The sequence below is a fragment of the Suillus clintonianus genome, assembly GCF_016758775.1.
Source record: "Suillus clintonianus strain FC179 chromosome Unknown DEU56scaffold_4, whole genome shotgun sequence".
Lineage (NCBI taxonomy): Eukaryota > Fungi > Basidiomycota > Agaricomycetes > Boletales > Suillaceae > Suillus > Suillus clintonianus.
In genome coordinates, this window is record NW_024539228.1 from 413,384 (window position 1) to 434,460 (window position 21,077).

The following is a 21,077-nucleotide window of genomic DNA, read 5'->3' on the forward strand; positions in this document are numbered from 1 at the left end:
AAGGATCTGGATATGGTCGAGAAAGTTTTGCCAGACGCTGTCCTATGACTGCGTGGACGATGGCGCTCCGTCTGAACATGGCTGCTTGCCAGCGCGTTCCTTTCATAGAATTTATTTGATCTTTCTTCCTTATGTATACGTACAGGATGTCCTTTTACCTCCTGCTTAAAAGCTTCATCTCCTAAGAAATCGCACACCCCCATTTACCACCCAGTTGAGTCATCATGCTCTCACATACTGTCCTCCATGGACCTCGCATCCTGTCCCCCGCCGCAGCTTCAGCCTTGAAAGTGCGTCGAACCCAGACCTTCAGGGCTTTTTACGCTGTACGTCTTCCAAACATGTAGAGTGCATGTGTTGAGAGTTTTGATCTATCCTTTGCAGACTATTCGGAGTCTTCGTCAGCCTCCTCCCACTGTCGAGGTCGATGATCTCGACACACCAGATAATGTATGTCTTTACTTCTTTTTCTATGACGTGCTAACACTCTAGTAGGACTTTATTCTCTCCCTCCTGAAGGCAAATCCATCCCTGCGCGACACTAAATCTTACCTCGCAAATTTTGGCGTTCGTCCACAAGTCCCGGAACGTACCGGTTCCGGTTTCCCATCCACTCCTCTCAATGATTCGATGCCATCGTTCCCGAAAGAAGCCCCAGATATATCTGTCAATAAACAACAACCCGAACAGGTTAAGCCTAGCCCGAGCCCCATCTTGTCTTCCATCTTGAATCCTGTCTACCGTCGCACTGCTCTCGTAAAACTTCAAGGTCCGTTCACAGATAAGCAGCTCGACAGCATCGCCCGGGGCATGGTCTACCTCGAGAAGCTTGGGCTTGTCAGCGTCATCGTCGTCGAAAATGATCAGGTTAGGGGCGATGATGGCGAGCGCTCCGCTGTCATCGAAGAGATTATGCGAGTTGTCTCCGCATTAGAGGCACAAGGTGCCGAGGCGCGTCCAGTCCTCGGCACCGTTGTCCGACTAGGTCCTAAACCAGATGACGACCAGCTTCGCGAACCTCCCGGTTTTATCCCCCCTGAAGCACATGTCTTTCCCTCCGACCTTGTCACTATCCGTTCTGCTCTTCGCGCCGGGGAGATCCCAGTTCTTCCACCATTTGCCCTGGATTCCTTCTGCAGATCAGTGCGGATAGATGCTAATGACGTTATCGGTGCTCTTGCTCGTGGCATGGTCGAAGCTGCTGCACTTGATGACAATGGTGTCAACTCAAGTCCTCGTGATCCTCATGTAGATTACTCACAAGACATTAACCTCGTTCCTCTACGACTGATGATCATCAGTCGGGAAGGAGGCGTCCCTTCCTATGCCAGGGAAGGCTTCCCTCATCTCCTCATCAACCTCACCTCCGAGTATGACTATATACGCGATACCTACGACCCATCCTGGTACAAGGGCAAGCCCTCTTCGCTTTCAAATTTGTCCCTCGCGCGTACCTGCTTGGCGTACATGCCACCTACATCATCTGCCGTCATGGTATCTCACCGGTCGTCGAGTTCCCTCATCGCCAACCTCATCACGAACAAGCCTGCCGTTAGCTCGAGTCTGCCTCACGCACTTCTCCAAGGCAACCGAAAGCTCACGCGGGATACGCCCACTCTTCTGCGCCGCGGCCTTCCCATCCAAGTCATTCGCAGCCTTGCAGACGTTGACAAAACCAAGATGGACTATCTCTTGGAGACCTCCTTCAAGCGCACCCTCAATGCTGACGCTTTCTACAAGCGCCTGGAACAGACCCTCGACTTTGTCGTGGTCGCAGGAGATTATGTCGGCGCCGCCATTGTCACCAACGAGCCCTCGCCCAATTCCTCTGAACCCATCTCATATCTCGACAAGTTTGCTGTATTACCCAGTCACCAGGGTGACGGCACCGTTGACTTCCTATGGGTTGCCCTCCACGATGAATCTTATGGTCTTGGCCACCCGTTCTCCATTAACCCCAACGGGGGCAAGGAGGGCAAAGGTGAAGGCCGAGACCTTGTTTGGCGGAGTCGTGATGACAACCCTATAAACAAGTGGTACTTCGAGCGTAGCTCCGGTCACATGCGGATGGGCTCGTGGGTCTTCTTCTGGTGTGATGCTGAGAAACGCCTGAGAGTGGAGGAAGGGCGCCGTGCAAATGCTGGTATTTCTTATATAGCGGAATGGGAGGAGGGTCGCTTGTCACGATGGGCAGACGTTGTCACCAAAATTCCATCTGCCTGGAAATAGATGTTTAGAACTGTATGTACCCCATAGTACAACACTGCAATGTAGCACAAGCAAAATTACAAATTATCCATGTCAGTCCGAGGGTATCAATTACTGGACCTGCGTCTCCGTCGCCTGCTCTTGGGCTTAGGAGGAGAGGGAGACGCATCCGAAGTCACAACCGTAGTAACGGAAATATTGTGATTCTCTTTCAGTGCGTTATTCTTCAAAGGGGGTGCCAGGTCCCCGACCCTTTTCCAGGGTTTATATGTTCTTTCGCTGGAGGACAGCTTGTCCACCATTTGATTGACACCCTGGACAATGTATTTTGAGAATTTGTCTGTGGTCCACTGGTCGATATTCCGAACAAGGAAGTAAACCTGTAGCATGTCGCTCGGACGATCAAGTTTCCACTCGTGAAACACGTCGTTTGATGATCGATCACGGGGATCACAATACGGGGCAGACATCACAACCTGCAATGTCATAACTTCAATAAGATAATACAGATTAGAATGACAGTCGACATACTGTCTTGCCCTCTGATTCTTCACACCAATCAACATGCGCGCGGACAACGCCATCCGCCCAAATAAGTCCCGTGACAGGGGCATGGATACCAAGGGAGTTTAAATGCCGGACAGCAGCAGTCGTTGACATGCGGTTCTGGCGATATGCGTCATCAAGAAGAGCGTGGACCGGCTTCTTGTCCTCCCAAAAACTACTTGCGAACTCGAAGCCAGGCATATCGGGAAGCTGAGCGCAGGGGGTACTCTGGTACCTAAAAGAAGACCTTTTAGCCGCATTCCCGGCTCTTACTACAGCGGGGTGGTTCTTAAGGAGTTTATATGGTGATTTGGCAGAATGCGACAATGGTCGAGTCCGTGAGGCGGGAATGAAGATTGCGCAATCAGGGATGACGGTTTTCGTGTTCAACACGCGAGGCACATCAAGGGCGTTTTGAAATGTGTCTTGCGGTTGCGGGAGCGAAATCGCGCATTGTACCCTGATGTCGTTCGTAAAGCGCTCGACCACGCACGTAGAAGAAATAGGACAAACCGGAAGGTGCTTTCTCTGATTGCAGAAGTTCGAAATACATTGTACCTGTAATACGTCAGAGTCTTGTATTCAATGTTCAACCGATGGCTCACACATTAGCCACGAAGTCGGCTTCAGACCATTTCTCTTTGGAGTTCCTCATTTTTGCCAAACACTTCCATGCGCTGAAAACGACACATACATCTTCAAATAGTTCGTTGCTTACGTGGGCAACATCGTCGGAGAAGAGTTCTGGTGACGTCTGTGAAGCATCTGTTATAAACTTAGCAAAACCTGGGCTACAGTCAAAAGACTGCAAGGGTTGCGCGTGAATACCGTGATGGAGAGACTTGGACAGTTGATATACGCGGCACTTACCCTGTCTAACCAAGAGCGAGGAATTCGCTTCGTGATACCAAAGAGATTGTCCACGTCGTCTTGAAATTCGGAAGGAAGGTCAGAGAGAGAAACTTGTTCGCAACATTGATGTGTTGACCATGTCTCAAAATTGCTCAAATTACGAGCGATTCTGAGTGGCAATTAGGTTGAGTGGTTACAGAACAGGTTGGACCTACTCAGAAGCGGATACAGCTCGTGGTTGACTGGACGACTTGTATTTTTTCTTTGAGTCGGACATGTCTAAAGCTCATATTAACTACAATGGTTGATATTACACAGGCGCCGGTTCCTGAGTCTAATCGGACATGTCCGCGACGTCAAAGCGGCAAGCGGGGGTCATGGGGCTCGGTCATATCCGAGGCTCGGTTCTCAGTGGTGGCCTTTGTGGCAAATCAATACAGACTATTTCAAGCTCGCCGCAGTACACGTTTATATCGTACAATCATCTTTGAAAGGTCCGTGGTATCAGCTGGGTCCGACTGGGAAAAAGATGAGCGAATAGGTCACTGTGACGCGACGGAGGCGACCTACTGTAGTCGTAATAAAGGTGTTTGAAGATCGGACCATCCTTCTTATTCGATGATGTGAACTTGACACGTCTGGCGTGTCTCCTCTCGCCATTCAATATTTCAAAACCCCATGTCTGATGAATATGAGGGACGAGCAAAACAAATCGATAAAGTCGTACCATTTCTGCCCTCCAATCCATGCCACTTTTTGGAGTATCGCTCCAGTCTTCCGCGAGAACTAACCCGTCTTCAATTGCATCTTCCGTCCAGCCAGACTTCAAGAATTCATCCTCCACTTCCTCAAGCTTGACTCTCTTTGATTTGCCGATCACAGCACCGAAAACATCGTCGCTCTCACCGCGTTCCTCCCAATCAAGAGTGCGGTCTTCATCCGTCCCCGGGATACCCCCAGATAGAGTCTGTTGGATGTCTATGTGCTCAGTTCCGGCCTCGTCTGCATAGTGCTTTACGGCAAGCGTCAATGTAAACATCGAGATGGCGCGCCGCTTGAACCATGATACACCCTGGAGCTTAAGGATATCGTCACTGTCATCACTCAATGTCTTGTTCTGCCGGGATATAATCAGAATTGTCCCTGGGACTCACATAGCCTGAGCACACGAACCATGATATATTTTCCGGTGAAATTCTTGCTCGTTACTTCGGGAGGCGCAGCCATGATGGGCAGAAACAAGTGTGATGAGACCAGGAGCGATGCTACTGCGCTTATGAGGTCTCAAGATGTCACTGGCAATCTCACAGGACTCCTAGCCCTGATTCACATGGTTGTCGGAATCCACAGGTGCTATTATTGTCTTGTAACATTCCATCTGTCATATATGTTCTATAAAATTGTGGACCATTTAGAAGAATCCATCCATCAACTTGCGCGAGGCTTCTACACCAAGCTGGGATTAACCGAGATTAATTAGAGTACAGTGACAATGAGATTGAGGAACAAACTTACGAATGTAGCAGCATTAGCTGGGAATGCCTGAAACAGAAATGTAGTAAGCAATGTTCGGCATAGTCATGAAACCGACATACTCTAGCCATCGCAGGACCAAGACCTTTCCACAATGCAGTGACCCCATCACGCGCTACAGTTTTTCTAAAGCAATCGAAAAGTCCAGAATATGTGCCAGAAGGTGCAGATTGTATGCGGGATTTCAAAACCTGTCGAAGCGAAGTGAATACAACGTTGGAGAGTATACGGCTCGTGAGGCCTTACATCTGGGGGTATAGCTATTGACCACATTGCGACACCTGCAGTTCCGCCTGCGAACATGATGGCGCCGAGGTTGAGGTCTCCTGCTGACGACCCAGCCGGCATCAGGGCCTTCTTGGTGACTTCATACGCCGCAAAGTAGCTGAGGAGCGTCAGTTCAGTCCATGCCGAATTTTTTATAATGTAAACTTACACGGCACTACCTGGTCCATCACGAGCGATAGTTGCACCGGTGCCTCGGAAGATACTCCGTATGCCTCCTTCTCTGTAAAGGTGCTTCATAACATCGAAGACACCTTTGTATTGAGGCCCTGAACCTCCTTGACCTTGCACCTGCAGCAGAACCTTCGCTCGCTCAACAGGTGCAGTTATGAGTGTCGTTGGCACGGCAGACATGAAACCAGCAGCGGCAAGTTCTGCTGTAGACAATTTCTCGGATGTACGATTGGGTGTGAGTGTGAGTATCAAATTCTTGGAGGCATCGTACGCCTGAAGGTAGCCGTCTCAGCAAGACAAGTAATTTGGATATAGGCACCATATAGTTACCCAGAAGGACACTGCAAATATCGGAGTGACTCCCAGGAGCGGAGGTACCATTCCACGGTACAAGCTGATGATTGACGATTGAGAGTAGTTCTTAGCACAGACGCAGCCACCCACCCAGTAACACCATCTCGAGCCAACGTTTTTCTGACAACGTCAACTGCACCGGTGTATGCGCCAGGAGCTGCAGTCTGTAACCGCGTCTTGGTCAGGTCAAAAGGATGCCCTAAAAACGAATGAAGGTAAGTCAGGATGCGCAAGGCAAGCCATCTCACCCACAAGGACAGCGGAAACTCCTCCAAAACCTCCTGCAATGAACGATTTTACGTTGTCAATTGCTGAGTTCTTGGTTTCCTCGGCTGCTGGTGCTTCGCTGCTCTGAGAAATTGCGTTAGCGTGCGGTGCACCAATTGAGGAATGGTTCTGACCATGGTGGGCGGTGCGAAGTATTGGTATGAGAAAGAAAGAGAGGACAGTAGGTGTAAGATACACTGCGGTGCTCCGACAAGGACCCTTCAGATCCGCTTTCATATGATATTCACGCGCGTCTCTAGTTTAGGATTTGCAACCGGTTTCCCCGATCAAACTCCGTAACACCTAGAAGTTGTACAGAGAAACTCAATACATCATACATGGCTTGTCTCGAGTTGCACTCTAGAAAATCCTGGTTTGTAGCATAGGTAACATCACATAGAACCTACAAATTAGATACAGTATCAACTATTAATGAATCCTCATCGCTCTCTCCGAACCCACCAGCCGGCTCATATGTAGCTTCCGTCACATCCCACTTCCAGACTGTCCGGACAGCATAGAAGAACAAGAATATCAACCCAACACCAAGCGCCCCCACGAAGGATGGCGCGAAATATTCAATCCACCATGGCGGATGATACGGGGCAAGCATGCGGTCGATAGTGATAACGCCGCCCGTACCTCCACCTGTAGTTGCGCGACCCCACGTTAGGACTCGTGCCCAGTCAGCTTGTTTGTTTGTCCCCCTTGCGTTCTTTATCCCGACCATGTATTGGGATGCCTTGTCGTCCAACGCGCGGAAAACAATATCACCATACGCCGAATGAGGCGAGAGGAGAGTGGGATAGTCACCCAAATTTTCTAGCGGAAGGGGGCGGTTGTTGTTCAGGACGTCGAAGACGTCAAATGAGTCAGAGTCTCCTGCGGATGGTTGAGTGGGAATGAGGTGTTGGCTGATGATCGCACGAAGAACTTCGATATTCTCGAGGAGCTGCGTAAGGTTGTAATTCTTGAATGCATCATCCGTTGGGCAAAGTACGGTCCAACTTGCCCCACTTAGACCCAGGTCCGCCCACTCTGAACCTTCAGGAGGAGCGGTGCCATTCAGGATCCAGTCGAATCCAGCCTTCGTGACCATATTGATCATAGTAGTGGCCTTGGCCGCTTTCATAAGCTTTCCTACATTCAACTCCACAGATCGCGGAACCATAAGGTCTGAAAGCTCGTGTATCACGCCAGTTTCGGTAAGCAAGTTTTTCGGATATAACGCGCTCTTCATGCCAGCCCAGCCACCGCTGGCGCTAACGACAACGGATCTATTTGCTAGGCGCTCCAGTTGTAAATCGGATCCTTCAAGCGTGGCAAATGTGTGCGAAGAGCCGTTAACGAGGCTCTGGGTGTATTCGATACCGTCTATGATATGGTGCATTATGAGGTGCTCTAGATCCGTCTTGGATGAAGCGGCTAGCAGGTGGTCGCTGACCAGCTTACCGAGCCGCTTGAAAGCATCATTGTGAGGGATGAGGAATGTTGCACGGGGTGTCTTCTTGATGACTTCTGCGATGGACGTGGAGAAGACTGCAGCAAGGAACGAAGACAACTCAAGAGAGGGTAGAGCTGTTTGAAGTGGGTCCACGGGTGGTTCCAGAGGTCGCGAGATAAAGTAGACAACAGTGTTGTTGATAACCACTGACTGTAATTCAGCGCCAGCAAGCTGCATCGTCTGGAAACCACTCACTGTGATCCCCAATAATGCCAGCTCCACCAAAACTTATATGTCTGGATGGAGCATCCTCCTTCTCACCGCCGTTGACATCTACTTGCATGACCTGTCTCCCGTCGTCAAGCCCCGGCTCCCGAAGTACGCTTTCTAGTAGCATGCCATCCGTCAACTTCTTGGGCGTCCATTTGCCAGGGAGAAAATGATATTGCAACATCCTCTTCAGCTCATTGCTACCCTGTTTGGGTAACCCGTCATGCTCGAAAACGGATAAAACGTCGTCCTTCGGTGCTAGGATGGTGTAATGAGTCTCGGTATCATTGATGAGATGGGTAAGATTGACTGAGTGTATAAGAGAGATGAACGAAGTGCAGTTGAGCGCAAGAAGATATTTCTCAGGGGTTAGCTGAAGGGCGCCTAGTGGAACCAGTAGAGAAGACACGAGGTGTAAAACTCCATTACTTGCGTAGATATCGGGCTGCGAAAGGGTAGCGCCTGACACGGTGGTCTTCCCTTCGGAGACGACGACTTCCAACTTAGATCCATATTCAGTAGTCACTGCACTCCCAATGTCAACGCAATCATCACGTGTACGCATGGCTGCTTACGGTTGGCGGTAGAGTTGAAAGTGCTAAACCATCTGACGCTCTTCTCGACAACAGCATGCATGTTGAGTATACGCAGGAGATCATCTGCCGCAAATTGACTTTCGAGGTATAGCCGTTCAATTGAATCGAGTGCCTGCCATGCAGAATCCACGGGCATGAACAACGTAAGCTCAGAGGTAGAGTTGATGGCATTGAGTATGCTAGGTGTGAGGATCTTCTGGAAATATGACAACGACGGTTCACGGGCCAGGACGTGACCTATGCGTGTAGGTGAGACGGCATTATAATGCGGGTTACAAGGAGAAGAAACTAACCAAGGTGGGGTGGAACCTCAAGAACACTAGGAATCCCGTACACGACACCGTTCTTCGCTTCACTACTCTTCTTTATTTCAATACCGCCTTTGCCAAAAGCGTCGACACCGACCCAGGCTACGCCATCTCGTGAAGTGAGGCGTAACTTCTGAGGTTCGTTGCCTAAAGTGCTCACGGGCAGTGGCATCCACGGGGGAAAAGGCGGAGGTTCATTAGTAGGAGGATCCAGGGAGAGTTTGGGGAAGTGGAGTGTGTCGTGAACGTGTGTGGTCAAGTCGTTTGGTTCTTGAGCTACGGAGTAGTTGAGGAGGTGGTAGAACAGCTCTTGACGTAGCTCCTCTTGCACATTGTCTTTGAGCGAGTCAGGATTCCCGAGGACCGACTGCCAAGAATCATGACGTTTGATTGCGTCGTTAGTTGGCGCGAAAAGGGTGCTGCCATTCAACTTGTTCAACGTTGGGATGAGTTTAGCTTTCTGCAGGAGAATAAGGAGTGACGTATAGTCCTCATCAGCATTGAGAACGTCGACTAATGTAGTGGACTGGGTGGTTGCATCTGAATTCCATGGGACTTGGGTAGTCGTCGATAGAGCTACGAGAGCCAGGAGAGTGAGTGGTATGCAGCCCCAGAGGCGCATTCTTGAGTTGGCTAGCGCTGAGAGGCTGGCGAGAGGGGAACGTTAACGAGTGCGCAGGTAAAGCCGCGCACTATGCGCAGTCTGCGAACTTTACGACGAAGGAGGGACCCTACCCGATCTGGCCAGAAATAGTCATAGACGCTTTAAAGTTTCAAGTTTCTGGAAGCATAATTAGTACTACAAGTTGCCTGCCCTCCTTCATCTTCAAGCAGCAGTAAGTTTACACCGTCAGGCAGCAAGCTTCTCCCTGCCGCGTCCTGGCATGGACCGCGTGAATTACACAATCTGAACTCACATCCGCTGCACAGATGTTGGATCTCCTGAACACATTCACTGGCTGTCCAGTTGGTGCACTTCACCGGCTTGTTCTGCCTCATGTCACCCTCATAGTGCGCATTTCGTCCGCTCAATTTCATACTGATTACGATCTTCTTCGACCAGCTGTACCCCTCCGCAGACTCCATTGTAATCCTAGATGCCAATACTCTTAACCTCGTGCGCGTGCTCGCGTTCGGGGAAATCTATCCTAGCACCCAACATCTCAATCAAACTATCTCTGGCGTGGCTGTTGACTCCGCCATGAAAGTTGTACGTTTATCTCCTCCTTTACTCCCCCTCCTAATCATGTCACGCCTAATTTCATACACGAAGTAGATAGTTGCTTCCATGGACACGCACATCGCCGCATGGTCATTGTCGGGTATTCAGAACGATGCCTGGAGAATTCACTCTTCCATTTCCCTCCAAGACGGTGACGTAGTCACAGCTCTGGACTGCAGATCTGGTATTAGTCTCGTGCACTCTTTATGCACCAACTGTTGATTTCCATTCAGGGCTTCTCTCAGTTGGCAGTAAGAACGGCCTATCCGTGTACACGCTGATCCTGGAAAATGACCTACTCACATGGTCAAAGAAGTGGGAAGCAAGGTACAGCGGCGCATGTTCCTTCGCCTCAATAACAATCTCACCTTGCTCGTCAGGGTAGCAACCCCGTCTCTTGCAAAATTTGCTCCAACTCTTGCATTTATTGCCACTACATCTCATGTACGGGACCTCACTCCCCGCCCCTATTGCCTGGTAAATTATGATTTACAGCACGATAATTTGGTTAGATTATATTCAACTACTTCCGGCCGCCTGGTGCAAGGCATTCCTCACCCCAGGCCCGTTACAGACCTGATGTGGAGGTTTTCTCAGGCATCACGAAGGTTGGGCATTTCACATACTACTTTTGACACGAGGCTCACACATTGGGTGTAGCGATGATCCCGCACTCTACACCATCACATCTGACTCCACGTTGCGCATATTCCTCCCTGTGATTGACGCACCGCATCGTCTGCAATTACATGCATCCCTCGACCTTTTCTCTTCGCTTCCATTCCTCGTTGCTGCAAAACTTGGATCACATCCGAGGAAGTCTACGGTCGTGTGGTTGGACAAAGAAGTCGTGCGACGCACGATCAAAGCTGTCCTAGCGTTGACCACTGAAGACGCGAGCCCTCAAGTCAAGAGATTGCGAGAAATTGATGATGAAGGTTGGGATCTCTTTGTTCGCGCTCTTGGGGATGGCTCTATGCTTGTCAGTGCCGTCGCGGTAGGTGCTAAGTTATCTATTTGTTTGATGCAAATTCAACTGGGTCACAGAACATTGACCGGAGACCACCAACGCTCATACGTCAATTCGCCCTTTCACATACGAGCTCGAATGTCCTCTCTCAGCTTCCCTCTTACTTGTACCTTTTCCCACATCCTGATGTCACCTGCTTAACCATGGTAACATCCACTCCCCTGACTACATTCAAGGTGTCACCTTTAGCCTTCTTTGATGGCCAATCCGCAGGACTACACCTCAATGCCAAGGGACTTGATAGGTTGCCCCATGAGGAGAGCAAGATACGAAAACTAGTCAGGACGCCTGCTGGAAGAGGCGTTGCAGTAGTACGCGCTGATGGAGGGGAAGTCTGGCGGGTCGTTGAAGGGGGGTCTCAGCTCGCCCGTGGAAGACGGTGGTCTGACGCGGACCATGTCGTGGTTCTGGATGGCGGTAAGATGATCTCGTTTTGTACGACATGTAGCCTGATTTACTGCTCAGGTGAGCTGGTAGCGACGTACTCGTCCGAAACCTCGGTTTTGACTCTACACTCGGATCCCATTTCGACGCTTACACTCCCTTCCATCATCGACTTATTTTCGGCACCCTCAAAGACAGCGCATGAGTGCATTGTTGGCCTGACCTCAGACAGTTCTATCGTATACATACATATTGACAACAACCCTAATCCAACCCTACGTCTGCATTCCCAGAACAATTTACCACTGGCCCAGCCGCCAAAACTAATACTCCCCGTCGATCCAATGTCGTGGAGTAGGGAGAGCTCTTTGGAGGAGCATGACACATTACTCAGTATCTCTGACGATGGCGAACTGTCGTTCTGGATAGCAGAGGAAGGAACATCCTCTGGGTGGAGATGCACAGGCAAGGTCAAGACAGGACGGAAGAATTTTGCCCTAGCGAGGTGCAGTTCTGCGAAAAAGTCTGTACTAGGTAAACATCTTATTCTTCTTTGTACGGAGTTGTGATAGCTGACATTTATGCCGTTTTTAGTTGTACGACTACCGGATGGCCAAGAGCTTACAATCTGGGACTCAAAAGAATCTGAATTCGCCTCAGGTCTCGAGCACCGTAGAATATTCAGGTGGGTGAGCCAGTTTGATTGTCAGCACTGCCTCATCCTTTGATAGTACTTCTGAACCTATCAATGACTTTGATTGGACATCCACGCCTGATAACCAGTCAATCCTGGCTGTCGGATTCACACATCATATTGAGCTGTTGTGCCAGCAAAGGAAAACCTACTTCAATGATGACCCTGCGTGGGCTATCTGCTGGAAAGTGGATATCAGAAAGTACGTTTGGTGTCCGGGCGTTGAGAGTCGACTGAATTCTCGCCAGTTACATCTCATATCCAATCCGCGATTCAATATGGCTCGCACATGGGTCCTTCTTGATCGCAGCGGGACATCAGTTGTTTCTCTTTGGTCAAACAGCACTTCAAAAGGACCAGGAACCCCTGTTTCAGTACATTGCTCGACAAAATGGACCCCTGGAGGATTACCATCCACAAATGCTTCTGCAGTGTTTGCTTTGGGGTAAGCATTTGGGATGAAGCGGGTACATCGATCTAATTCTTTTGTAGGTAAGGTAGAGTTGGTGAAACAGATTATCGTCGCTCTATCTCGGGTCGTTGATGCTGTACACGAAGATCCTACGCAGGATTTTCACTGGAATGCCTTTCCTGTGGAACATTACCTGCGTGGTCAGCATATGATATCTGTAGGTTGTTTCAAGACTCTTTTATCACTCCTAATTTTTTTGCAGAACAAGAAACCTTCAAAACGGTATAACCTCTTGTTCAGCGCACCACAGGAGAACTTATTGTGAGAGTGTTCTCCTATAACAGCCTATGGAAATCGCTCACATTCTGAAGACAAGATGAAATCGTCTTCTCCCGCCATATGGTGGAGACACTCATAGAGCAACTTGAAGCGCGACCTCTCCCTCATTTGACTCCCAATGAGCACGCTCATCTCCTGGTTCTCATTCAGACGACCCTCGAGGTCAGTGTGCGAATATACGGATAGCCAATACCGACTTACCTTGTGTGTAGATCGAAGAACAGAGACGGGCACTGGACGCTAACGGCCTTCGCTATGTGATCTCTATGCGGTCGTTCTATATCTTGAACCGCCGAGTCACATCTGATCCCAGCAGTCCACGCTCAAACGGCGCAATACCGCGATCAACCGGCTGGAGGGAACGCCTGCGATATCGTGATATGGTCTGGGCCTTCCACAGTGAAAGCCAAGGACTTCTGCTAAGCACATCGACTGCAGCGTGCAATGGAAGGATGCTCTGGCCCGATGCCCGAGCCCTCGGAGTATTCATATGGCTGAATTCGGTTGAATCCTTGGTGCGTCTGCTTTCATGCTGGGTGTTCAGCCATGCTGAGTTTCGGGGGTTATGTAGAGGGCTCACATGGAAGTCATTGCACGGAATGAATACATGGCTGGCGACAATCGTGACCCTACAGCATGCTCACTCTTCTATTTCGCACTGGGAAAGGTGAAGCTGGTGCATGGCCTGTGGAAGCAAGCTGCTTGGCACAAGGAACAAGCCATTATGCTCAAGTTCCTTGCGAACGACTTCACGCAGCCCAAACGGAAGACTGCGGCACTGAAGAATGCGTATGCTCTGCTCAGTAAGCAGAGATTTGGTGAGTTTCCATACCCTCTTGTGGATTTTGTCACTGCACGATCGCTTTAGAGTACGCTGCTGCGTTCTTCCTCTTGGGAGGGAGTCTCAAAGACGCCGTTCATGTTTGCATTAGGCATCTTTCGGATTTTCAGCTCGCGATCGCTCTTGCTCGTGTTGTGGAAGGAGGCTCGGATGGTCCTGTGCTGCGGGATATACTACACAATACGGTGATCCCTACCGCCTTTCGTGAAGGCAACCGATGGCTTGGAAGCTGGGCCTTCTGGATGCTCAACCGAAGGGACCTCGCTGTTAGGATATTGGTGGTAATTGAAGTCGCTCGTCCCTATAACCCTTGAGAGCTCATGCATTTGGTTAGACACCCCTGCGAGATATCGCCGATGCTTTAGATATACAAGTCGCAGAAATCGGCGAACCCCACTACGATGATCCTAGTCTTGCCCTATTATTCTCCCAGCTCCGCTCCAAGACGCTCCAGACAGCCAAGGGCACAAGCGAGATATCAGGGCGCTCTGAGTTCAACTTCGTGCTCCAGATCGCCCGGGTGTTCTGCAGGATGGGTGAGTGCAATCACATGTTAAACTAGGATTTGGCTGACGGACTTCTCTGCAGGTTGTCATGCACTAGCGCTGGATCTCGTGCGTTCATGGTCCTTTGAGCGCCCGTCGATATCTGTCGTTGCCCCAATAGAACCCCCACCAACTCCATATGCTACATTGCGGAGATCCCTTGCACTGGATCACAACCTACGTAGACGCTCGTCGATTATGATTGACATGGACATTGCAACTGCGCCTCCAACACGCAAAGCCTCTCCCGAACGTTCGCTCGTCAAGGTACCCACGCAGGAGACCATAAAAGAGGAGAGTGACCTCCTAGCACGCAAGGCGGGCCTCGGCAGCCTGATTAAATCCGCCAAGCAGGATGTCCAAGTGCCCGAGTTTAGCATGGATTCATTTTTTGATCCCTAGTGTATTTCTATCATTTTCCATGGGGTTATGGGCTTTTGGAATCAGAAAAGAGAACTTACTGTGCTTTTAAGACCTTGGATCTGAGTGGGTAACGTTGGCCGATACTTAATCTTGAGGTCCGGGATCGAGTGTGACTGATGTACATCCATCCAAAGCAATCATAATTCCATTATTCGCAAACATGTAGTGAAAGAAGACCCGTGATCGAGTGTGTGGGGGTTTGATGAGCAGAAGAACTAAAGAGTACAAACTATGTAGCACGAAAGGTTTTGTTGCCTGATCCGCCGGATGTACATTGTATAAGGTATGACTATGGCGGGTGGCCATGGAGTTGAGATCTCATTGCCGATATCTACCTTCATTGCTCAATATCAACTTCGCGTTTCTTGAGCTCGAGGTCCTTGCCCATCACACGCTTGAATACGTCTTGCACGTCTTCGACGACAGTCTCGAAGTGCGACGTCGCATCGTACGAACGTGTGATGTAGATATTATCTTGCTTCCCGTCGGCGACGGGAGTGTAAATGGGGGAGACAGTCACGAATCTGTTGGATTAGTTGGAATGAGAGTAAAGACAGGTAAAGGAGTGTGCGCACTTGTCGTAGATGCTGCCCAAGAGGTGGAGACCAGGTTGGATTTCGTTCTCAGGAACGGAAGTCTCGACGATGGTGCTGACAATTGCAACGTAGATGTTCTCTGCGCATACCTTGTGTGTCGAAGACACCATCGCGATGTAGATATCTACACCACACCATGAGCATGACACACACGAGAATATCACAAAACAGACGCTCACCATTCCTCCTGTTTACCTGGTTTTGCGGAATAATGATCTGCACACTATCGCTCTCCTCCGTACCAGGAATCGGGTGCTTCAAGATACAGATCGCCCTAACCACCTTTCCATCTTCGACCACCCTTAGCTTGCCCCCCTCTGCCTCCTTTCCTGCCCCAAAATAGCTCGGGTCACCAATAACCATCTTGGCGCGTACGGTCTCCGTTCCACTGCGGACACCCTCAAATGATCCATCCTTGTCGAGTACAATTTCATCAATCTTTTTATCGAGCATGTAAGTCCCGCCATAGATTGCACTCAAACGAGCGAAGGATTGGGGAAGCTCGCCAAGCCCATATAGAGGGTAGATGTAGGGGGATTTGCCCCATCGCGCCATAGAAGTGGTGTACAAGACGATGCGCTCGTAAGTCTCCCGAGCAGGTTTGTTAATGTAACTATGGTGGAGTATTAGTGGGCTTGGCGAAGTGTGGAGAGATCGCACTCACTCATCGTCGAGATAGAGTGCCATGGCATGTCCGATGAAGTCTTGCGTGCCTGGCTCTAATCCGAAATGCTGGTATACTTTCCTCATACTATCCTTGTCGAGATTCAATCCTGGTTCCCCGCATTAGAATGATCGAAGTCTTTGCGCCAACTCATGATCATGCAGGTTCTCACCTTGGTGAGTTGCCGGATCTTCCTCCTTCCACCCCTGCAGGAATTCAAAGAACTTCTTCGCTCTATACTTCTCAAACAAACCCATCAACGGGCTCCTCGCTGCCTCCACTTCCGTACTCGGGACCTTGCTGATCTTACCATTCTTATACACAAATGAGCCCGCGATCTGCTTGAACTCGAGGTATCGCAAGACATCAGTGTGAACGAGTATTTTTACGAGTTCACCCGAGGCGATGATGAACTTGGGGATAAGATCAACTGCATAGTCGCGGTCACGACCCAACTCGGTGGGCGGAGATTGGTTTGGGCGAAATTTACGGAAGAACTGAAATTGCGTGTATTCGTTAGCGTGTCGAGTTCTTTATTCTGCTGCAAGTAGGCACCTACCTGCGTTAGATTCAAACTGGCCGACTCTCCACCATAATAATCGTTTCTGTCCATATGGAGGACTTTCTTCCCCTCCACGGACAACAAACCCGAGAGGATACACTCCGTGAGGCCAGTTCCAAGGACAATGACCTAGATCGTACCAACCAAAACCAAACGCCAGTGATGATAAGGTGTCAGCACAGATGGAAGAGATGGAATCAGGGGCGATTAATTACATCGTATTCTTCATCCATCGTGATCGGGTGTGTGAGCTGAGTGTTGAAATTGACTGGGACTACGAGCAACAGATAGTGGAGGACGTTATAGAGAAGGGTTGGCGGTTGAATTTGTTTGATTGGGCTGGACAACCTGGACCCTGGTCCATGTTACGGTTGCCTACTTATAGTTACCACGTGACCCCTAACGCGTGAGTCTGAGTACGCCGCTTTCCCAAGACGAATACATAAGCTTCGTCGACCTTGCTAATTCAACGGTTCATCGACGCATCGCCAAAGCGCAGACAACTTAGCGCGCTCGTCCTAATTATCTCCTCAAACCCGACGCAAGGATAAACCCATCAATTGCATACAGCTCATTCATTCATTTATTTATTATACACATTGTCACAGGCACAATTTGATTTGCTATCGTGAAGGCTCATTCCGCTGAGGGCAAGCTCAGTCAGCACTAGAAAGTAAGAGGATGAAAGGGGCCTACAATAGTCGTAGTACAGCTTGACGTAGATCGGTTCAGATCTTTCCTTCGAGGTGAATTTGTAACGTCGAGCAAATCTCCTTACACCGTCAAGGATGGTGAAGCCCCAAACCTGGGGAAGACAATTAAGATCACATGACTGCTAGACCAAACTATGAAACGTACCACGTATATAACCCAATCCTTCCCGCTCTTCGGGGTGTCACTTTTGATGACACCGGAGATGAGGCCATCCTCGACAGTATCATCCGTCCAACCTTCCTTCAGGAAATCAATATCAAGATCGTCAACCTTGGCTCGAACACTTTTGGCGATCACATGTCCGAAGAGGTCATCGTTCTTGGAAGACTCCTCGCCATTCAAAAGTAGACTGTCTGAAGGAGCCTTGAAGCCACCTGACAGGGTCTGTTTAACATTGACATGCTCTAGGCCGTCATCGTCCGTGAATTGGGAGGGTTCAAGGGTGAGTGTGAAGTTGGCAATAGCGGTACGCTTTATGTAACCAACACCCTGGAGTTTCAAGGTCTCATCAATGTTGTCGCTCAGCACTTTGTTCTGCCATGAATTGTAAGCATTATGAGATAGTCATAGATCAAAGTAGTGACCCACAAATCTGAATTTTCCTGAAAAATTCTTAGTCGTAACGGTGTCAGGACAAGCCATGGTGAGAAGAGATCGTGGATGAATGAAAGAATAAGAAAAGAGGGCACGATGGAGCTTCTTATACGATCAGTAGGAAGCACATGAAAACCACATCAGAACGATATCCCCGGCCCTTGACCGAATGGCACCGCTTCAAGAATAACGTGAGTTCGAATACTGTTACTTACTTCGGGGAAGTAGATCTGGCCACACTTGACCGCCGAACCTATTGAGAGTCAGCCACGTAACCTGAGGGCCTGGTAATCGGTCATGAGCTCGGTCATACTACCCGATTGTGCTGTGGCCCAATTGAACGCGATAATTCATATTCATATTGTACAAGTGCGTGGTTATCAACTGGGACCGACTAGAAGAAAGATGAGCGAATAGATCCCTGTGACGGTGGTCGAACGTTGACTTACCGTAGTCGTAATAAAGGTGTTTGAAGATTGGACCATCCGACTTATCCGATGACGTAAACTTGACATGTCTAGCGTATCTCCTCTCGCCATTCAAAACTTCAAAACCCCAGGTCTTGGCGATCATGAATAAATATGAGGAGACGAATAAAAAAAAAGATAAAGTCGTACCAGTTCCGCCCTCCAATCCATGCCACTTTTTGCAGTGTCGCTCCGGGCTACCGCGAGAACTAACCCGTCTTCAACTGCATCTTCCGTCCAGCCAGACTTCAAGAATTCATCCTCCACTTCCTCAGGCTTGACTCTCTTGGATTGTCCGATCACAGCACCGAAAACATCGTCGCTCTCGCTGCGTTCCTCCCAATCAAGAATCCGATTCTCATCCGTCCCCGAGATACCCCCAGATAGAGTCTGTTGGATGTCTATGTGCTCAATTCCGGCCTCGTCTCCATAGTGCTTTACGACAAGCGTCAATGTAAACATCGAGATCGCACGCCGCTTGAACCAAGATACGCCCTGGAGCTTAAGGATATCGTCACTGTCATCACTCAATGTCTTGTTCTGCCGAGATTTCATCAGAATTGTTCCTGCGACGTACATAGCCTGGGCACACGAACCATGATGTATTTTCCGGTGAGATTCTTGGTTGTTACTTCGGGAGGCGCAGCCATGATGGGCAGGAACAAGTGTGATGAGACCAGGAGCGATGCTACTGCGCTTATGAGGTCTCATGATGTCACACCCCAGTGGTTCCCATGAATCCACGTACGGGTGCTATTCAACACTCGGCAACCTCATAGTGACGGTAGAGATCTTTGGCGTACTTCCCGACATGTATACTGACAAAATTCAAACCGTAACCGGTGTCCGCAGGGGATTGGATACCCACCTCAAATCATTTAGTAGAATCATGACTATCGATGGTCAACAAAAGACTCAAGAAGGAACGACGATCCTCTTCATTGGCGTCCAGAAAATAATTTCATAGACGCACCTTCTGTATCCACTGCTAGCATAGGCGAAACGCTGATCATGACAGAATGCGACCCACGCTTTGCCTGCGTCACAGTTGAAGTCGATGTTTGTTTGAAATTCTAGAACCGCCCGCTCTTGCGTGTAATGCAGCTGCGCAGGAAAGTGGCTCTTTGGCTCTTTTCACTTGATCACGCCGTCGTGTTCGTATCAGCAGTAGTCTCCCCTGCTACACTATTGAGTGTCCAGCCATATTGAATGGGAAGAAAGGCACAGAGCCTCGCGATCGACCAAGACCAGGTCGGAAACAGGCCCATTTGAACAGATTCACGACGTTGCATGGAATGGGCATAGAATACCACGTGAATAGATATACGCTCGAAAGGCACATGAAGATCACGACTTTTGTGAATGCTGGGCAAGAATCGTGAATAAAGAATGACCTTGCGAGAGCACAAGATAAGTGATCACCGATCCAAGGAACAAATGACTGCGGTGCGTAAGGAGAGCTGCCGCAGGACCCAGTCTTTGGTGTTGCCTGAGCTCGTGAAATAAAGTTGACATCATGGGAGAAAGGACGAGGCAGACAATGATATAGACTTGCACGCGTTAGCGGCAGCTTCCTTTTGCCATGCCGCAACGCAGAACGAGCAGCTATCTTGCTTCGTCTATGGTCTGCCTACGGGAGACTAGCTCAGACTGAGCCTTCTATGTCAACGAAGGGTCCAGATCAGCGAAATGCATAAGTCTCAATCGCATAAGCCTTTACCTTGAGCCTATTCCTGCTTCGGAGGAAATACCGTGATGACCCTCCACATGGCATCCTTGCCACGTTCCCAGGCTTGTGGTCCTCTGGCTTCATCCCCTCCAAACTCGACCATAATTCCGTGCTTCGACCACTCACACCAAATGCCAATCGATCCAGACGAAGGCCCAGCACCACCGCCTTTCCGATCAGGTTCTCCGAGGCAGCTGACGAAATCTTTACCAGTTGTTGTGAGCGAGATCTCAATCGAGGACTCATTGGATGCCGAAGCCTCAGGTGAGATAGACAGGTTCCACTTTGACATGGGATAGGTAGAGAAGGCGAGCTCTGCTGTTCGACTGGATGTCGTTGATTTTTCGGGAGTCGCCTTAGGCTTTGGGGCGTTGTAGATGTTAATGCTGTCAAGCACTAGTGAATCATCTTTAAGGTGCTCGCGCTTCAGCCCCCCGGTGGGCTTATACCCCTTTTGAGGGATAAAGAGGAAGCTAATCCCTAGGATATAATAGTTGAAGTAGACCGCATCTGAATACGATTTCACTTCGGGAGCTGTCAAGCTCGCGCTGGCGTGTTGTGCCAGATCTTTCAGAAACACAGTCATGGAATCAGCAGATGGGTTGGCGCCCAATAGGGTCTGGATATCGGGTGCCATCTGGTTTGAAGGAGCAGAAACACGAATCAGTACAGTTTATTTGGTACTTGGGTATGAGCGTACGACGGTAGAGCAAGACAGTTTGCTAGAGTAATAAAATGAATAACTGTGACGTACGTGTTTGGTCACGTGGTAACTTCATCATATGCATCAACAAAAGAATCAAAACTTTGCATTCCACTTGAAAGGCAGTAACAGCCAGTACAAGGTGTGCAATTGGTACATTCAGTACAAACAAGTGACAGGCTTGTGAGTCACGATACAAGTCCATGCATGCGACCTCGTGTTATACATCTTCCTGCCAGCCTTGTTATGTTTGTAGCACTCGGTAGACCCTTGTTTGGGTGATGCTCGATACATGCTACTACAACTATTGTCACAATTGTG

General features: G+C 49.5%; 9 protein-coding genes across 9 annotated transcripts; 2 read left to right on the forward strand and 7 right to left on the reverse strand.

The window, feature by feature from the left end:
• Positions 1–48: 48 nt before the first annotated feature.
• Positions 49–2,293, forward strand: DEU56DRAFT_769768 (uncharacterized protein). The gene is made up of 3 exons (XM_041351361.1): positions 49–326; positions 385–450; positions 496–2,293. The coding sequence occupies exons 1-3, from the start codon at positions 225–227 to the stop codon at positions 2,227–2,229; spliced, it is 1,902 nt and encodes a 633-aa protein (XP_041214379.1). The 5' UTR covers positions 49–224; the 3' UTR covers positions 2,230–2,293.
• DEU56DRAFT_847957 (uncharacterized protein) lies at positions 2,294–3,950 on the reverse strand. Its single transcript, XM_041355155.1, has 6 exons — positions 3,822–3,950; positions 3,625–3,775; positions 3,360–3,559; positions 3,268–3,312; positions 2,740–3,214; positions 2,294–2,684 (listed from the first exon to the last, which is right to left on the reverse strand). Exons 1-6 carry the CDS (start codon positions 3,881–3,883, stop codon positions 2,316–2,318), a joined length of 1,302 nt encoding a protein of 433 aa, XP_041214380.1. The 5' UTR covers positions 3,884–3,950; the 3' UTR covers positions 2,294–2,315.
• Positions 3,951–4,042: 92 nt separating this feature from the next.
• Positions 4,043–4,942, reverse strand: DEU56DRAFT_375318 (uncharacterized protein). Its single transcript, XM_041345919.1, has 3 exons — positions 4,780–4,942; positions 4,334–4,723; positions 4,043–4,288 (listed from the first exon to the last, which is right to left on the reverse strand). The coding sequence occupies exons 1-3, from the start codon at positions 4,831–4,833 to the stop codon at positions 4,088–4,090; spliced, it is 645 nt and encodes a 214-aa protein (XP_041214381.1). The 5' UTR covers positions 4,834–4,942; the 3' UTR covers positions 4,043–4,087.
• Positions 4,943–5,017: 75 nt separating this feature from the next.
• DEU56DRAFT_725712 (uncharacterized protein) lies at positions 5,018–9,459 on the reverse strand (the record flags this gene model as incomplete). The annotated part of the gene is made up of 12 exons (XM_041347881.1): positions 5,018–5,062; positions 5,122–5,148; positions 5,202–5,330; positions 5,386–5,524; positions 5,576–5,871; positions 5,929–5,992; positions 6,043–6,151; positions 6,201–6,298; positions 6,759–7,869; positions 7,919–8,458; positions 8,509–8,766; positions 8,823–9,459. 12 exons carry the CDS (start codon positions 9,457–9,459, stop codon positions 5,018–5,020), a joined length of 3,453 nt encoding a protein of 1,150 aa, XP_041214382.1.
• A 308-nt stretch (positions 9,460–9,767) lies between these two features.
• DEU56DRAFT_947847 (RAVE protein 1 C terminal-domain-containing protein) lies at positions 9,768–14,828 on the forward strand (the record flags this gene model as incomplete). Its single annotated transcript, XM_041359071.1, has 20 exons — positions 9,768–9,848; positions 9,901–10,047; positions 10,114–10,243; positions 10,293–10,386; positions 10,440–10,503; positions 10,555–10,667; positions 10,720–11,056; positions 11,107–11,506; positions 11,555–12,007; positions 12,068–12,158; positions 12,205–12,369; positions 12,416–12,612; positions 12,660–12,796; positions 12,842–12,900; positions 12,951–13,080; positions 13,131–13,433; positions 13,490–13,736; positions 13,787–14,040; positions 14,094–14,295; positions 14,348–14,828. The coding sequence occupies 20 exons, from the start codon at positions 9,768–9,770 to the stop codon at positions 14,704–14,706; spliced, it is 3,963 nt and encodes a 1,320-aa protein (XP_041214383.1). The 3' UTR covers positions 14,707–14,828.
• Positions 14,829–14,836: 8 nt separating this feature from the next.
• DEU56DRAFT_769789 (rab GDP-dissociation inhibitor) lies at positions 14,837–16,893 on the reverse strand. Its single transcript, XM_041351362.1, has 7 exons — positions 16,765–16,893; positions 16,547–16,678; positions 16,160–16,484; positions 15,988–16,096; positions 15,503–15,936; positions 15,303–15,447; positions 14,837–15,251 (listed from the first exon to the last, which is right to left on the reverse strand). The coding sequence occupies exons 1-7, from the start codon at positions 16,780–16,782 to the stop codon at positions 15,065–15,067; spliced, it is 1,350 nt and encodes a 449-aa protein (XP_041214384.1). The 5' UTR covers positions 16,783–16,893; the 3' UTR covers positions 14,837–15,064.
• A 107-nt stretch (positions 16,894–17,000) lies between these two features.
• On the reverse strand, positions 17,001–18,118 carry DEU56DRAFT_769793 (uncharacterized protein). Its single transcript, XM_041351363.1, has 4 exons — positions 17,852–18,118; positions 17,408–17,797; positions 17,246–17,354; positions 17,001–17,193 (listed from the first exon to the last, which is right to left on the reverse strand). Exons 1-4 carry the CDS (start codon positions 17,903–17,905, stop codon positions 17,186–17,188), a joined length of 561 nt encoding a protein of 186 aa, XP_041214385.1. The 5' UTR covers positions 17,906–18,118; the 3' UTR covers positions 17,001–17,185.
• Positions 18,119–18,121: 3 nt separating this feature from the next.
• On the reverse strand, positions 18,122–19,239 carry DEU56DRAFT_375555 (uncharacterized protein). Its single transcript, XM_041345921.1, has 4 exons — positions 18,921–19,239; positions 18,475–18,864; positions 18,307–18,418; positions 18,122–18,251 (listed from the first exon to the last, which is right to left on the reverse strand). Exons 1-4 carry the CDS (start codon positions 18,972–18,974, stop codon positions 18,238–18,240), a joined length of 570 nt encoding a protein of 189 aa, XP_041214386.1. The 5' UTR covers positions 18,975–19,239; the 3' UTR covers positions 18,122–18,237.
• A 617-nt stretch (positions 19,240–19,856) lies between these two features.
• Positions 19,857–20,768, reverse strand: DEU56DRAFT_375450 (uncharacterized protein). Its single transcript, XM_041345920.1, has 2 exons — positions 20,045–20,768; positions 19,857–19,983 (listed from the first exon to the last, which is right to left on the reverse strand). The coding sequence occupies exon 1, from the start codon at positions 20,688–20,690 to the stop codon at positions 20,052–20,054; it is 639 nt and encodes a 212-aa protein (XP_041214387.1). The 5' UTR covers positions 20,691–20,768; the 3' UTR covers positions 19,857–19,983; positions 20,045–20,051.
• Positions 20,769–21,077: the final 309 nt, after the last annotated feature.

What these genes read in the sequence shown, in the direction of transcription:
- DEU56DRAFT_375450 (XM_041345920.1), bottom strand. Translation starts at nt 20,690, where the DNA reads ATGGCACCCGATATCCAGACCCTATTGGGCGCCAACCCATCTGCTGAT.
- DEU56DRAFT_769789 (XM_041351362.1), bottom strand. An exon ending in AGATCCGGCAACTCACCAAG is followed by an intron (nt 16,097 to 16,159) that starts GTGAGAACCTGC and finishes GCGGGGAACCAG; the next exon opens with GATTGAATCTCGACAAGGAT. An exon ending in CCAGGTAAACAGGAGGAATG is followed by an intron (nt 15,448 to 15,502) that starts GTGAGCGTCTGT and finishes GGTGTGGTGTAG; the next exon opens with ATATCTACATCGCGATGGTG.
- DEU56DRAFT_847957 (XM_041355155.1), bottom strand. Translation starts at nt 3,883, where the DNA reads ATGTCCGACTCAAAGAAAAAATACAAGTCGTCCAGTCAACCACGAGCT. An exon ending in CGAGCTGTATCCGCTTCTGA is followed by an intron (nt 3,776 to 3,821) that starts GTAGGTCCAACC and finishes ATTGCCACTCAG; the next exon opens with AATCGCTCGTAATTTGAGCA. An exon ending in CTCGCTCTTGGTTAGACAGG is followed by an intron (nt 3,560 to 3,624) that starts GTAAGTGCCGCG and finishes CAACCCTTGCAG; the next exon opens with TCTTTTGACTGTAGCCCAGG.
- DEU56DRAFT_769793 (XM_041351363.1), bottom strand. Translation starts at nt 17,905, where the DNA reads ATGGCTTGTCCTGACACCGTTACGACTAAGAATTTTTCAGGAAAATTC. An exon ending in TTTCAGGAAAATTCAGATTT is followed by an intron (nt 17,798 to 17,851) that starts GTGGGTCACTAC and finishes AATTCATGGCAG; the next exon opens with AACAAAGTGCTGAGCGACAA. An exon ending in AGGATTGGGTTATATACGTG is followed by an intron (nt 17,355 to 17,407) that starts GTACGTTTCATA and finishes TGTCTTCCCCAG; the next exon opens with GTTTGGGGCTTCACCATCCT.
- DEU56DRAFT_375555 (XM_041345921.1), bottom strand. Translation starts at nt 18,974, where the DNA reads ATGGCTGCGCCTCCCGAAGTAACAACCAAGAATCTCACCGGAAAATAC. An exon ending in TCACCGGAAAATACATCATG is followed by an intron (nt 18,865 to 18,920) that starts GTTCGTGTGCCC and finishes AAATCTCGGCAG; the next exon opens with AACAAGACATTGAGTGATGA. An exon ending in TGGATTGGAGGGCGGAACTG is followed by an intron (nt 18,419 to 18,474) that starts GTACGACTTTAT and finishes ATGATCGCCAAG; the next exon opens with ACCTGGGGTTTTGAAGTTTT.
- DEU56DRAFT_375318 (XM_041345919.1), bottom strand. Translation starts at nt 4,833, where the DNA reads ATGGCTGCGCCTCCCGAAGTAACGAGCAAGAATTTCACCGGAAAATAT. An exon ending in TCACCGGAAAATATATCATG is followed by an intron (nt 4,724 to 4,779) that starts GTTCGTGTGCTC and finishes ATATCCCGGCAG; the next exon opens with AACAAGACATTGAGTGATGA. An exon ending in TGGATTGGAGGGCAGAAATG is followed by an intron (nt 4,289 to 4,333) that starts GTACGACTTTAT and finishes CATATTCATCAG; the next exon opens with ACATGGGGTTTTGAAATATT.
- DEU56DRAFT_769768 (XM_041351361.1), top strand. Translation starts at nt 225, where the DNA reads ATGCTCTCACATACTGTCCTCCATGGACCTCGCATCCTGTCCCCCGCC. An exon ending in CCTTCAGGGCTTTTTACGCT is followed by an intron (nt 327 to 384) that starts GTACGTCTTCCA and finishes TATCCTTTGCAG; the next exon opens with ACTATTCGGAGTCTTCGTCA. An exon ending in ATCTCGACACACCAGATAAT is followed by an intron (nt 451 to 495) that starts GTATGTCTTTAC and finishes ACACTCTAGTAG; the next exon opens with GACTTTATTCTCTCCCTCCT.